Source organism: Prunus mume, linkage group LG3 (genome assembly GCF_029339155.1).
Source record: "Prunus mume cultivar Tortuosa linkage group LG3, ASM2933915v1, whole genome shotgun sequence".
Lineage (NCBI taxonomy): Eukaryota > Viridiplantae > Streptophyta > Magnoliopsida > Rosales > Rosaceae > Prunus > Prunus mume.
Window position 1 is genome coordinate 14,284,101 of NC_142700.1, and position 14,163 is coordinate 14,298,263.

At 36.7% G+C, this 14,163-nt stretch overlaps 3 protein-coding genes across 3 annotated transcripts; 2 read left to right on the forward strand and 1 right to left on the reverse strand.

Annotated features, from left to right (window-relative positions):
• Positions 1-333: 333 nt before the first annotated feature.
• On the forward strand, positions 334-2,137 carry LOC103326247 (NAC domain containing protein 2). The gene is made up of 3 exons (XM_008228455.2): positions 334-638; positions 771-1,078; positions 1,215-2,137. The coding sequence occupies exons 1-3, from the start codon at positions 416-418 to the stop codon at positions 1,797-1,799; spliced, it is 1,116 nt and encodes a 371-aa protein (XP_008226677.2). The 5' UTR covers positions 334-415; the 3' UTR covers positions 1,800-2,137.
• A 5,610-nt stretch (positions 2,138-7,747) lies between these two features.
• Positions 7,748-8,418, forward strand: LOC103326341 (uncharacterized). The gene is given in 2 exon segments (XM_008228561.3): positions 7,748-8,089; positions 8,092-8,418. Coding segments are annotated over 2 exon segments (348 nt in total). The 5' UTR covers positions 7,748-7,881; the 3' UTR covers positions 8,232-8,418.
• Positions 8,419-9,480: 1,062 nt separating this feature from the next.
• Positions 9,481-13,404, reverse strand: LOC103326248 (Peroxisomal membrane 22 kDa (Mpv17/PMP22) family protein). Its single transcript, XM_008228456.2, has 7 exons — positions 12,814-13,404; positions 11,726-11,866; positions 11,518-11,631; positions 11,249-11,422; positions 10,462-10,577; positions 9,860-9,944; positions 9,481-9,761 (listed from the first exon to the last, which is right to left on the reverse strand). The coding sequence occupies exons 1-7, from the start codon at positions 13,312-13,314 to the stop codon at positions 9,756-9,758; spliced, it is 1,137 nt and encodes a 378-aa protein (XP_008226678.2). The 5' UTR covers positions 13,315-13,404; the 3' UTR covers positions 9,481-9,755.
• Positions 13,405-14,163: the final 759 nt, after the last annotated feature.

A 14,163-nucleotide genomic window follows, 5' to 3' on the forward strand; every position in this document is an offset into this window, starting at 1 on the left:
TGAGCCCCACCACCTTCTCCCAATACGTGTCGCCCTTTCCCACATTGGGAATTCCACGTGTCAATCCATCAACGGCCCACAATCCAGTTTACGTCGTCATGAGGTACCCATCACCCCCATCTCTAACCACCACAAGGTCGCTCTCATCCCATGCACAAAATTAGGCCCCCTCGAAAAACCATGGTTAAACTGTATCAAAATGACTAATCTGCCCCTGAATACCATTTGGCCGCTCCCTGCCATTTGTCGTGTAGTTTAAACCTTCATGGAGGCACTTGTAGCCGAACATTGCCCTTCACATACATAAAAGTAGGCCCCTGCCACCTCCATAACAATTTTGAGCTCTATATGTTTGTGGTGTGATTTGTAATATGCGCTTGGCTGCAAAAAGCCCTCAACTCTCAATAACCAAAAAATGGAGAGCACCGACTCCTCCACAGGCTCACAGCAGCAGCAGCAGCAGCAGCAGCAACCCCAGCCCCCGCCTCAGCCAAACCTACCACCTGGGTTTCGCTTCCACCCGACCGACGAAGAGCTAGTGGTCCACTATCTCAAGAAAAAGGTCACCTCCGCACCCCTTCCCGTTGCCATCATCGCAGAGGTCGAACTTTATAAGTTCGACCCTTGGGAGCTCCCAGGTACTTGAAATCAAAATTCTTACATATAACGGATGTATATAATATTATTACAGTTCGTGACAAAAGACTAATACTAATAATATTAAATTATGCTTGGTTTTTTTATTCTTTATTCTTTTTTGTTGGGTGCAGCTAAGGCTACGTTTGGAGAGCAAGAATGGTATTTTTTCAGCCCGAGAGACCGGAAGTACCCGAACGGAGCGAGACCCAACAGAGCAGCGACGTCAGGGTATTGGAAGGCAACAGGGACTGATAAGCCGGTGTTGACTTCTGGTGGTACACAGAAAGTTGGTGTGAAAAAAGCACTTGTGTTCTACGGAGGGAAGCCCCCAAAAGGAATTAAAACCAATTGGATTATGCACGAGTATAGGCTGGCTGATAACAAGACCAGCAACAAGCCACCGGGGTGTGACTTGGGCAACAAGAAGAACTCATTGAGGGTAAGTTAGTGTGTAATTAAGCAATTGAGTGAAATTAATAAATCTGGTTTTTGGCTTTTGGTTTGGTTTATGGATGTTGGTTTAAATTATTCTGATCTGATTTGGAAATGACTTGATATGGTGGATCTGTGTGTAGCTTGATGATTGGGTGCTGTGTAGAATTTACAAGAAGAACAATTCGCATAGGCCGATGGATCTTGAAAGAGAAGACTCTATGGAGGACATGATGGGGCCATTAATGCTACCATCCATAAGTCATGTGGGCCATCACCAGAATATGAACCTGCACCTTCCAAAATCTGACACAAATTATGGACCGCCGTTCATAGAAAATGACCCAATCTTTTTTGATGGGATAATGAGCAGCACCAATGGATCGGCCTCTTTGTCCAACGGGACTAGTCAGCTGCCTCTAAAGCGGTCTATAGTCCCATCCTTTTACTGGAATGATCAGGACGATGATCAAACGGCTGGGGCTTCATCAAGCAAGAGGGTGGTACAACTGCACCAATTGGACAGTGGTACTAATAATTCTGCCAGCGATGGGATTAATGGTGCTCCTAATAACAATTCTACTTCTATTGCCAACTTGCTCTCTCAGCTTCCACAGACACCTCCATTGCACCAGCATGCAATGCTAGGATCCCTTGGTGATGGCCTATTTCGAACACCGTATCAGCTTCCTGGGATGAATTGGTTTTCTGAGTCCAATTTGGGATAGATGGTTTGGTTGGTGTATGGTGATGATTTATGGTACCTATTATTTATGGCTAAGCAAAGCTTTCTTGCTAGCTAGCACCGGAGATTTATCGATCCATCGACGGATGAGTTATGTGATCGGAATTTGAAGGTATCAATTGGCTCATGAGGCTAATGATGTTATATTTAAGGATATACTCTTGTTATTAATTAGTTTGTATAGATTTTGGAATATTGGGGGTTTGAGATTTTGTTTGTTAGGAAATTGATTAAACAGTCTAGAATCTAGATGATGAAGATGACAGTGGCCTCAAGTTTCCTTTGAGCATAAATGGGTAGCTGTGCTATAAGTTCAGGTGAGGCCATGATAGCAAATATATAACTCTATACATATATTTTGCTCTCTCTTTTTTTATAGGGTAAAAAAGGTGATGAGGTGCTTTTGTTGTAGAAAAAAAAAAAAGAGTTTGATTATATTTATATTTTTCTGTAGGATTTATTCCGACCTTGTATATATTATTAGAACATCTTGTAGAACAACATGAATTATTCACAATTATATTATATAAATTAAAGAATATACAATAATTGTAATCTTATTCTAAATTTTTGTTATCATGTATTTGAATTACTCCATGATCAATTTATTGTGATCAGATAAACTATATGCTAGCTAGGAACTAGTTTGCTATTACTTGGTTTTTGGCTTTCTCTCACATTGAACACCATGAACCCCTAGAAGGTAAGGATTTCTTTTCTTTTTCCTCCCAAATATACATCATTATCTGCCTTTCCTCATCTGTCTGAGTAAATTGTCAAAAGAAAAACATGTAATCTGAAAGGCAACTCCAAATTATCTATATTTTATCATTTCAATTTTCCATATTTTCAAATGTTTTTCTATACATATACGTATATATATATTTACACACAGTTATTTTTTTTATCTGGATGTCCTCACCTTATTATCCTGCAGATGCTATTGTAAATAGGCAGAAAATCAGAGAATGTAGTATAAAATACATGGTGTCCGCATGATAATAATGTCTGGATGTCCGTATAGAGCATTTCTGTATATCAGTTATTCTCTTATCTGGATGTTCTCATGTTATTATTGTGCGGATGCTATTATAAATAGGTAGGAAATCAGAGATGGGTAATACAAAATATCTAGCATTCGTATGATAATAACGTCCAAATGTCTGCACAGGAGCATTTATATATATATGTGTGTGTGTAGAATCATTTCTATATATATAATTAAATATATTTCTATATATTTAATTATTTTCCCATGTTTCAAGTAGGAAGCAATCCGAGATTTGTAGAACTTGAATATATGTGCATATATTTTCAAATTTTCCAAGTTAAATTTTAAAGTGATATATACACAAAATGATCAAAAGGAAATTAGTATTACAAGAAATGATTCTTAGTCAATAATTAGTTGGAAGAGAATATAAACATGTCATTAATTTGAAGTACGAACAAACTGGAGTCCCGTCACTTTTTGATCACACATTATTGTTTTTATACTTATCTTCATTCATCAGATAAGTTTTATCAATTGTCACTGTTGATAATAAGATTAAGAAAATACTTCCCTCCTTATACCATATAAGTAAGAGTTCATATATGCCTTCCAATAGCAGTGTGATACGTGTGCATAAATTTTTTATTTTTTTATTTATGTTTTTAATGAACTACTTTTGTAATTCACATGAAGGAGAAGTATCTCCTTACCGTGAATGAGACAAGCAATATCTATAAGATTATTAGTGTTAATTCCTTTGCGAGACAACGAGTCACTTCACGATTAACCTTCTATGTACTTTTTATTCCAAGAAGTATTTTAGGAGTGATGATTAGACTAGGTAATCTGTCATTCCACTATTGGTCCTGAGAGAAAAATCAAATACTAATTAAGTATCACTATTAACTTTTGATTCATCGATTTCTCTCATTATCCAGGCTCCAAAAGATGCTTCATCTCCAATCAAATTGAAGTTGTCATTTTACTCAATCCCTTGTAACATATGAAACTTACCGACATGATATCACTCATTTGAAAATAATAATATATATAAATAAAAAAGAACCCATCAGAAAAATAAGATAATATAATTAAAGAAACAAAAATTTGGTCGTAGAAAGTTGAAGTTCTTTTCGTGGGATGAGAAGTTGATGGAATTTTGCATGAACTTAGCTTTTGATAAAAGCGTGACTTTCTCAGAAATTAACTGAACCTTGAATTAATCTACAAGCATGACAAAACTTTGAATTAATCTACAAGTTGATTATTTTTATCCCCAAAAAGATTTTGCAGATATTTGAGAGAGTGAGTGTCATTTTCTTTCATTAGACTGATAAGACGTTACAAGTATATTCCATGACCTTGATGTCACGGAAATTGACAAGAGGCTACCTCATCTCACCCTCACAAATGGCTTTTCTTTTTTGCTGACTATACACACATGGGACCATTTCTTGCAATCATCTAAAGGAATCATTATCTTTAAACCACACAAATTAAATACCCTTTAATTACATTCCTCACTGAGGAAAGAGTACAAAATAACTTTATTAAATTTCGCATCATGGCTGCTTAATTTTGGTATAGATATTGCGATCATGAAAATGCGCTATTATCTTCTTCTTTGATCCCTTTTGTGGAAGATGCTTTTCCAAAGCCTAGAAACCCACCATAAATAAATCTGGCCACATACATTACATTACATTTTTCTTTTTTATACAAATTGTTAACCTAAAAATAAGCCCGAACACAAATATAAGCCATAGTGAAACAAATAAGAATCGAACACAGGACATCAGTTGTACGGATAAACTGTTTTTGACTACTTAATAAACTACAAGCCTATTTGCTACGTTTTAGTATTGCAAATACTTATATCGTCGCTATAAAGATTAGTTGTATGATTAAAATTAATTATTGGCCTTCATTTTCATGACTTTTTCCGTGATAGAAGACAAAAAATAAATTGAAGTTGGATAAATCAATCAGAGAGATAAAGGGAGAAAACCAGTTGTGGTTGAATTTAATGTGTGGGACAGTTCTTGATTGATCTCACATTTCCTAGGCCCTCTCTATCTACCAAAAAGAAGATCCTATTGATGCCAAAAGGTAGGTTTGCAATCTGAATTTATTTGGTTTGGTTCGTAGAGGTTGTTGATGGTAACCGAAATGACCTAATTCAGATTTTCATTTTCAGTTGCAACTTAGCATGCTACTGTAGTTTATCTGCATGAAGCCAACTTAAACTTGGTTAAAAAAAAATATACTATTCTATTATTTTACAATATATTATGTTATATCGTCCGTCTGTCAATCCAGATCACATATTTAATTATAAACAAAATCATCCTATTGTTTATAGAGAAAATGTATCAGATCCTTATCTAATAACTTTATGAAAATAGTATAATGTTATAGTTTACTTAATCTCTGTTTTTCATAAAAGATGTTTGTTATTTAACTGTTGGATTTCATCGACCTAATGACTTAGAATATGATATGTACCTTGTTTTGTTTACATGTTTTAGCATTCGGATTGGGTTTAGTGGAGTAACTCGAACCCTTAAACGCCAAAACCAAAATTTAAGAACGCCATAACCAAATTAAGACCTCAGAAACTCAGACCAAACCCACCCAAAATGATCATTTGGTCCGAATCTTGAGCACTCGATAAATGAAGCTACACCCTGCTAAAAAGGTCACTATATTAGGGCCTTCCCTCTCACAACCAACGAATGGCACTTCAAATTAATGAAGTTGGTGTTCGATCGGCCAACTATAATTAATTCTATACCACATTTAGAGCATGATTGAATAGTAAAAGGTCATGTCATAATAAAAAAAGTGCTGCTATTTTCACCCATTTTCTATTTCCCCACTCAACATATAAATTTGAATAAACACAAACCTATCATTCCACCCACCATTATTCCCAAAATACCCTTTAATTGTATTTCCATATTTGCTATTACAAACAAAAAAAAATTCTATAAAAATTTCTTCAATTAGCCTATCCCCACCACAAAAATCGTCCTCTCCCTCCCCCCTCCCAAAAAAACCAATTATGGGACGGCTTGAGCTGTAGAGTTAGAGAAGAAAGAAAAATGATTGGATTATGTGTGACTAGAGTTTGTAAGTTTAGGTTTCCTTCGGGGTCCTAATTTATGAAGAACACATGGAGAGAAAGATGTTGATTTTGTTTTGTTTGGTGGGTTGGGTATGAAGATGGGAGTGGATTTTGAACAAAAAAATATATGGGTGTGCGTGCGTGTAGTCATTTTATAAAGGATAAATTTGTCTTTAAATTTTTAAAGATAAGGTGAGTGAGAAAATAAGACAGATTAGTAAAAATAGCAGCACTTAAGCCATACAATAAAACCATTTTCTTTACGCATTATTCTCTTTGGATAGTAAACATACATAAAGTGGCCTAAAAGCCTAACTTGGCAATCGCCCAAAATTTGACAATGATTCTGAAGTAATAATTCAATCCCATGTTACCCAATCCCCTATATTTAATGCATTGTACAGAAATTGTTGGCAAGTATGAAGTTATGTCATGCATACATTTGTTTTTTATAAGAAATTTGTTAAGAAATATCACTTGAATTTATACATCAGTTTTAATTTGTCACCTTAAAGAAAAATTTAAGAGAAATGTTATCAAAATCCATAATTTGTCATCTAACTTTAACACCATTCAATTTTCCATCCATTTTTAAGGGTATTTTAGTTTTTTCATTTTCAATGGTATTTTAAAAATGGAAAATTCATAAATTGTATATCTTTTAAACATTTAAAATTAAAAAAACAAATTCTCACATTCCTTCATCCCTTGCGCACCACCGGCGGCTCCAACCAACCCGTCCACCTTGAAATCCATCCCCCCTTCCCTCTTTCTCTCTCTACCATGGAACACCTACCCTCCAAAGAGAAATTCCATCAGCCCACCAAACAAGGGTGGAATCATGAATTTATATAGGGCTGGGCTAAATTTATTTTTTTCTCTAGCTTTGCCAATATTATAATAGATTCTTCAATTGGTCTAGAGAAATTAGAAACCAAACAAGCTCATTCTTGGCTTTGTTGAATATATATATATATATATATAGAGAGAGAGAGAGAGAGAGAGAGAGAGAGAAGGGCGGGATCTTGTGCGATGTGTTTTGGGGGCGGGTGAGTTTGGGGTAGGGGAGAAAGGGAGAGAGGTCTTTTTTTTCTTGATAATATGGAAAAACTAAAATATCTTTAAAATGGATGTAAATTTGAATGGTGTTAAAATCATATGACAAATCATGGATTCTGAAAGATGACATTTCTCTTAAATTTGTCTTTAAAGTGACAAATTGAAATTGAGATATACGTTCACATGACATTTCTACAAAAATCATTTTTTATAATAGTAGTAATTAATGTATTATGAGACTCACTTGCATCAATAACTAACAATCGCTCATGAGCGCATGAACGTATTAGTAACATTGATTATAATGGCAATGGAAAAAGTAATGATGCCCGAAAAGGGAAGAAAAAGATTGGAGCTCCATATTGTTTTCTTTTGTGGAAAGATTGGAGCTAATATTATTTTAGTGAAAAGAGTTTGGAGAAATAAGAACCACATAACCTACAGTACTAAGCTGGCAGTATAGGTTGGTCATACCAGGCAGGCCCAACTTACAGGACCAAATATGTCATAAATCAAACATGTAAAGGTGTTTGACATGTCTCGATGAACATTCATCAAGTTTGCCAAGACTTCTATTCAAATGTCACGGCTCCTATGCATGCAAATATACAATTTTGAAAAATAAATAAAAGTCTCATCTTCTAGACCAAGTCTTCAAATTGGTCACCAAGCCGAAGAGAAATATAATATCTCAATTGGTCAAACACTCGGAGAGCCCAACCATTTTGAACTGAGAAAGTCTTCCATTAAATATAGGCTCTCATTTGCAAGCATATAAACTTATGAGCATCGAACACTCCAAAGCTAAGCATCTTGGTCATTTGGTATCATCACAACACATTCAATTCAAAGCACAATACTTGTTTCTCTTCCTGGCTTTACAAAATGCAAAGGAGCTCTCACCACTACAAACATAACATTGGAGAAAGGCTACAGACTCTCAGTGTACAAAACAAGACAGAGGGAACAAATCGTGGTCTTAGGCGCAGTTGTATGGTCTCCTCATCATCCCCTAGGCCTCGAGTGCAGGCATGCACCTGCACAAATCGTCCCAGGCTGAATCGCTGTAGCCTGCACGGGTATGCAGTGCCGGGGCTGAGAAGTGGAGGAGGAACAATGCAAACAAGGAGGTGTTAAGGAGGGCGTTGAGATCTACACCAAACCGAAGCTTAAGTCTTCGGTGGTGGAATTTCCAACCAACGCCTAGTCGGCTCTCTAGCATGTCTATGGCTTAAAGGAGGAGCTAGCTGCAAAAAAAATTCATGTTTTTGTACGTACGTAAAAAAGATTGGGCTTGTAATTTATTTCTGTTATTCTTTAGAGGATATTATTCACCAATCTGTGATTTTGACCGTGAAAGATTCTTGTCTATCCATCTCCTCTCTGCATATATCATAATTTGCTTTGTTTTGCCTAGTACGACTTGACAGTTTTAACTAATTATACTATTTCAACCCATCATTTAGTGTACCCTCCCTAAATAAAGATGCTCTATAATCAACACGTTGATATATTGAGGATTAGTTGAGACATTAACTTGTTCATAACGCTCTTAATCACTACGCTACAAACTCTTTACAAACTTATAAGAAGTTCACGTTTCAACTGGGCCGCATGTACCTCACCGACTACGGCCTTGAAAATGCTTGGGTCCTGGGCTTGGCTTGATTCTTCAACGCCTCATGCTTACCAGTACTGTTCAATATCCTTTACGCTTTTATGGGTCGAGGTAAGAAAACCAACTTTTACCAAAGATGGAGTCCAGAGCCACTCAAGAAATCGAACGGTCTTCATCAGGAGACTTTCAACTGTCTTGGTAGGTGACATCGTTGGGAAAATTTGCGGAACAGAGCCAAAGGTCAAGACCAGTTTGCTCAATGTTGTATATGATTGGGCAAAAGTTTGACATGGTTGGTAGTTTCACTAGTGATTTCTCACCAAGGGCGTAAGCAGCACTTCTGTTCATAATCCCTTTTATTAGAAGCGCAATTAATTTTTTTATTAAAAACCGAACTATTTCACTGAAGAAGCATGTGGAATGTGCTTCTCTAGAAAGCACTTTTACGACCTATAAGCATTTTTAGCCATTCTAAAAGCACTCACAAATCTTTCCAGTGAGGTGAATCTTGAATATGATTGATGACAAGATCAGATCACCAAACGATTGAAAATGCCTTCTAAGGAGATTATTAACTTGGGAATGCATAGTTACATTTATTTTCCAACAGTTTCTTAATTTGTTAGAATTTGTTAATAGAACAGAGGAACTAAAATGATTTTGCTTAAACAATCCCCTGTTGTATTATAAAGCGCCAGTTGATACTCTAGTGACAGGGAACAAATACCACTAAGCCAGAAGACGCCTCTAAAACGTGACAGCATATCCGAATCAGAAAGATTTGTATCCAACTTTTGCCAAACTATACAAATCTTGTTACCTTTACATTAATTAGTTTTTCTTTTTTCTGTTTTAAGGTCGTTGAATTACTTAGTTAAATGATCTAAAATTATATACCAGGGTCTTGATGCATAAATATGGGGCGGAACGGTATCGCTTAACGTGCACAAGCATGTTTCTGAGATTGATGCAGTATGTATATATATATACCATAATCAGACAGCCCAGGGATATATCCACATTGCCAGGCATTTCATCTTTTATGTCACGGTACATCGCGAAGTGGATCTTCTACACCTTAACTTGCCCATTTCTTTCATGTAAGAATTCCTCTTTGATCTTTTGGTTGTTCTTGATTTGTTTACTCCTGATAAAGGGGAAGAAGACAAATTGTAGCATATCAGAAATTGTAATCTGCAGCTCTTACATACTCAATAAAATCAGTGTAAAAGGGTTTGTATATACCTCAAGAGGACTTGTGTTTGAAGAAATGGAATTTGCTTCAACTGGTGCCTCAGAAATCCTTGCCTCTGATTTTTCATTTGAATAGCTAGCAAACAGAAATTTTGAGCCATGTTAGACATGAAACCTACGCAAGAAATGATAAAAAGATGCTGCAGCCCGACAAATACCTAAGTTTAAGTTTTCCCAAAATATTTCATGGTGGAATCTTTTCCTATAGAAATTGAGAGCAAAACAAAATGTGGCCAAAAAGAGTGACCAGACCCTTCCAAACCAGATTCACTCTATGGAAAAAGCAGCAATATATATAGTAGACGCTTTTATCTGCCACATATTTGGACTTCATATATACCTCAAATTTGTAAGATTTTTAAAATTAAACTTCTGAAACCAACTTTTATATGAAGAAACCATCAACTACAGTGCACAATTTAGTTCTGCCAGACAAAACCCTTTTTTATACGCACCAAATACGAAAGAAAAACATGAATAATTTTTGTGAGGGTAATTATTTAGCTCTGGCTTTTAGGAGGAAAGAAAGTCATGATCTTCAATCTTTTCTGCTTATTAGTGAAAAATACAAATAATCAATATTAAATACTTACGTTGATAGTATAGTCACCCAGATCAACTCTACACAGTCCACCCATAAGAGCCTTTGTTCGACAGGGATCACACCATAGGTAATAAGATGCGCAAATGGCCAAAGTTTCCACCCAGCCTACATAAGAAATTACATTCCAGAAAGATTTCAATGGTCAAACAATTACATGTTCTTCTAACCCAAACTTTAAACAAGGAATATATAACTGCTAAAGCTAGCAGCACTTTTGACACATGACCCGGACCATGAAAAATAAGCACTTTTTATTTCTCTAAATAGCCCTGCTTTTCCTTACAGTGTCTTTTAGACTTTAGGAAGGTGATGTTTGGGAGTTCAGGAAGGAAAAGACATTTCAGAGTTTAATGTTGACAAAAATTTTCTCAGCTGGACCATATATGCACTGATTGCTGAGCCAAGACCAGTTGCAAAGCAAACATTATTGTCTAAAACTGGTTGCCAAGGTTAATACTACATTGCAGCAAGAAAAAACAAAGTTCAAAACTACATGGACAGGAAACAGCTGACACAATATAAATGCCAATACATAGTCGAATGCGCAAACATTATTTGATTGAAAAGTGACAGAACAATGCTCCAAAAATCGAAAAAACTAGCAATTCAAGTTCTAATTGATAAAAGACACCGGATGATCCTGGCTTTTCAATTGCCCACAAGCTAGAGGGCATGAAATGAGAATGAATTAGATTGCAAGTAATTTTACTCTAAACAGTCAACAGAGCATGAAAAGGTGGTACTTTTTCTTATAAAAAGGCAGAGGGTTCTCTTACAGTCAGCATGGGCCAGAATGTCGCTTTGAGTTCACTAAAAATATCGATGGGTGATTCGAAACGCAAAAATCCCAAAACGGTAAAGTAAATGCTGTTCCAAATTGCTGCCCATACAGTTTGGTCGAAGGCTACTTTGGCAGGAACCACCCACCAGTCTTGGAATGGAATAAGCTCCTGAAACAAGTTTAAGTTGGTTAAGGAACCGAACCCCAGGAAATTTTTTTTTAAATGTTAAATTCTAAAAATAAACAACTGCACAAGAAATTTACCTCGCAAAACTGGTAATAGTAGTGAGAGAGGGAACCATGGAGAGTAAATCCAACAAGACCTGACCTGAGCATTCGTGTACGATCAAACTCAAATAGAGGTTTTCCTTCAAAGCACTACAAAAATTATAAGACAAGCATTATGCACTGTCAAGGACAAACTTCACCAACTGGAAGACTCAAATAGTTTTAATTCACAACACCAACACACCTGTGCAATCCAATCCCCTATAGAATACACCACACCACTAATCACCATTTTGGCTAAAACTGGGTTAGTCTTGAGAGCTTCCTCATAAGCACTCCAGTTGTGTTGAGGTGCATATCTTAGGATCTCAAACAGAGTCCAACCCTGAAAAGAGTACCAACACATAAATCCCCGCAGACAAATTGATACAAGGGCAGTGCACATGGACATAGAAAATCATAAAATCAAGACATTCAAATATAATGAAATTTTCTAAATATAACTACGAACTAATTGGACCAGACCAAACATATTGCTTCATACCACTCTAACCATAAGTGACAAGTTCTCTTCACTAAATTCAACTTAAGAAAATGCAGCAATCTCCTAGTCCCCCACCAAATTCTTTTATTGTCTTTTTTTTTTCTTTCAGCCTCACAAGCAACTAACTAATCTCATCTTCCATCCCTTGCCATTATATGTCCTTATTGCTCCCCGTGATTGTTATTCTATAGTGCAAAACCATCCCTGATTTGACATAACATTTCCAGATCATGTTTCCTATCGGATTTAACAAGTTTGAATAATCACAATCCTTCAAAAGCAATATCCACTTCATTGTTTCCATGTAAGTTATAGAATATCTCTTCACTCTTGCTTCCTCATGAATGATCATATAAAGACAGCAACAGCATCACTTCAAAATTTGACTATACAGCATCAATCCACGACAAAGGATTCCCCTATAATTAGAACATTTTCACACATTTATCATAAGACAGGCGACCAGCCCAACTTCCACCAAATAAATTGAAAATGCTTGACCTTCGCACTCCAACTTCCAAGAGCACAAACTTAAAGAAAAAAGCAATGCAGGCAATTGATAAAAGCTCACCATCAAAGCGGCTAATGTTAATTAACCCGAGAATGATAAGCAACCTAAAAGAACCAGAATGAATAAGAAAAAAAAAAGAACAGAACTAATCTAAGAACCAACTTCACCTCAAATTCTCACACAGCAAGCCACAGAACACTAGAATCACACATTGAACAAAACCAAATCACATGGAAATAAATAAAAATTCAATTAAATACTAAAGAGCTTGACTCACATGCCAGTAATCCTGATCAATAGTGAGCAACTTAGTGATAGCAAAAGTACCAGCTGCGAGCACAATAGTGGCATTGATAGTCCTATCTACAAGCCTCTCAAATTCCTCACTCTCCCTCTCATTTCCAACCCCAGAAGACCCAAACCCACCAGCCCCTTCAAAGGAAAGCCTTCCCTCAGTTGCTCCAAACCCACCTACCTGACTCGCCAACTCGCCCTCCACACCTTCACACTCCACCCTGCACACAGCCATCCCTTCCTGCTGGTCCGTACAGTCAGTGCTCTGAAGTGGGATGACATCACACTCTTCTTGATCAACCAGGGACTTCAAAATCCACCTGTCTTTCCGTTTGTTTCTCAGGAAAGTTTGGTTCTTTGAGAGTTTGGAGCTGCAAAGATTGGAGCTTAAGATGGGTTTTGGGTGAGCATTCGTGGGTTTTCTGGGTTTGGAGTTTGGGAGAGGGAGGAAGCTCTGGGGAGCTATGGAGTGGATGGAAGCCATGGCCGTTGCTGAGACTGCGTTGGGAGAGACCGAGTTGAGTCTAAAACTTTGTATCTGCTTCTTTGTTTCTCCGCGTTGGAACGGTGAAGACGATTGGTTTTAATATGGTAGTTGCCCATTTGTGGTGGGGGTTATGATCATGTGTTTTGGAGTGTATGATTTTACTTTCATATCACCGTCTGATTTGAAAGGTGCTTTGAGATGAACAGTGATTAGGGGTTTTGAGTCTGATCAGTGGTACAATTAATGGGGTGTAGAACATTATTGTGAGGTGTGATGTTGACGATCTTGATATTGTGGGCGAATCGTGATGAAATGCAGTCCACATAAGAAAGGTGATTGTTTGATAATAAAAAACTTCGATAAATTAATAATTAACAAATACGAACACGAACATGTGGAAGTTGACCTTCGCATTTTCGAAGGGAAACGGTGTCGTAGGATGTTATGCAAGCAAGTTATACAACGTCGGCCTGGTTGCCAAAATAAAAATAAAGTTACACAGTCGGTCCATAATGCAAGTTAAGTTATACAAAGTCGGCATCGCAATCTCGTGAAGGAATGGAAGAATTATACATTCAAATTTGTGTATATTAGCTTTTGCAAATATTGAAAGATGTCATAAGCTCGAATTTATTATCGAGAAAAATTTAGCAGACATTTTATTATTTTCTACGAGATTCTTCAACAACACGAGTCACCCAGATACCAAGCCCAAGAATCACTGTGTGGGTCCCCTCTGATCCAGCAACCATTTTCAATCCATTTATTCACATGGGCGCCCACGAAACACTTCTGGAAATGAAAGCTACACATCTGAAAAAATCTCATACGAATGATTCCAGATAA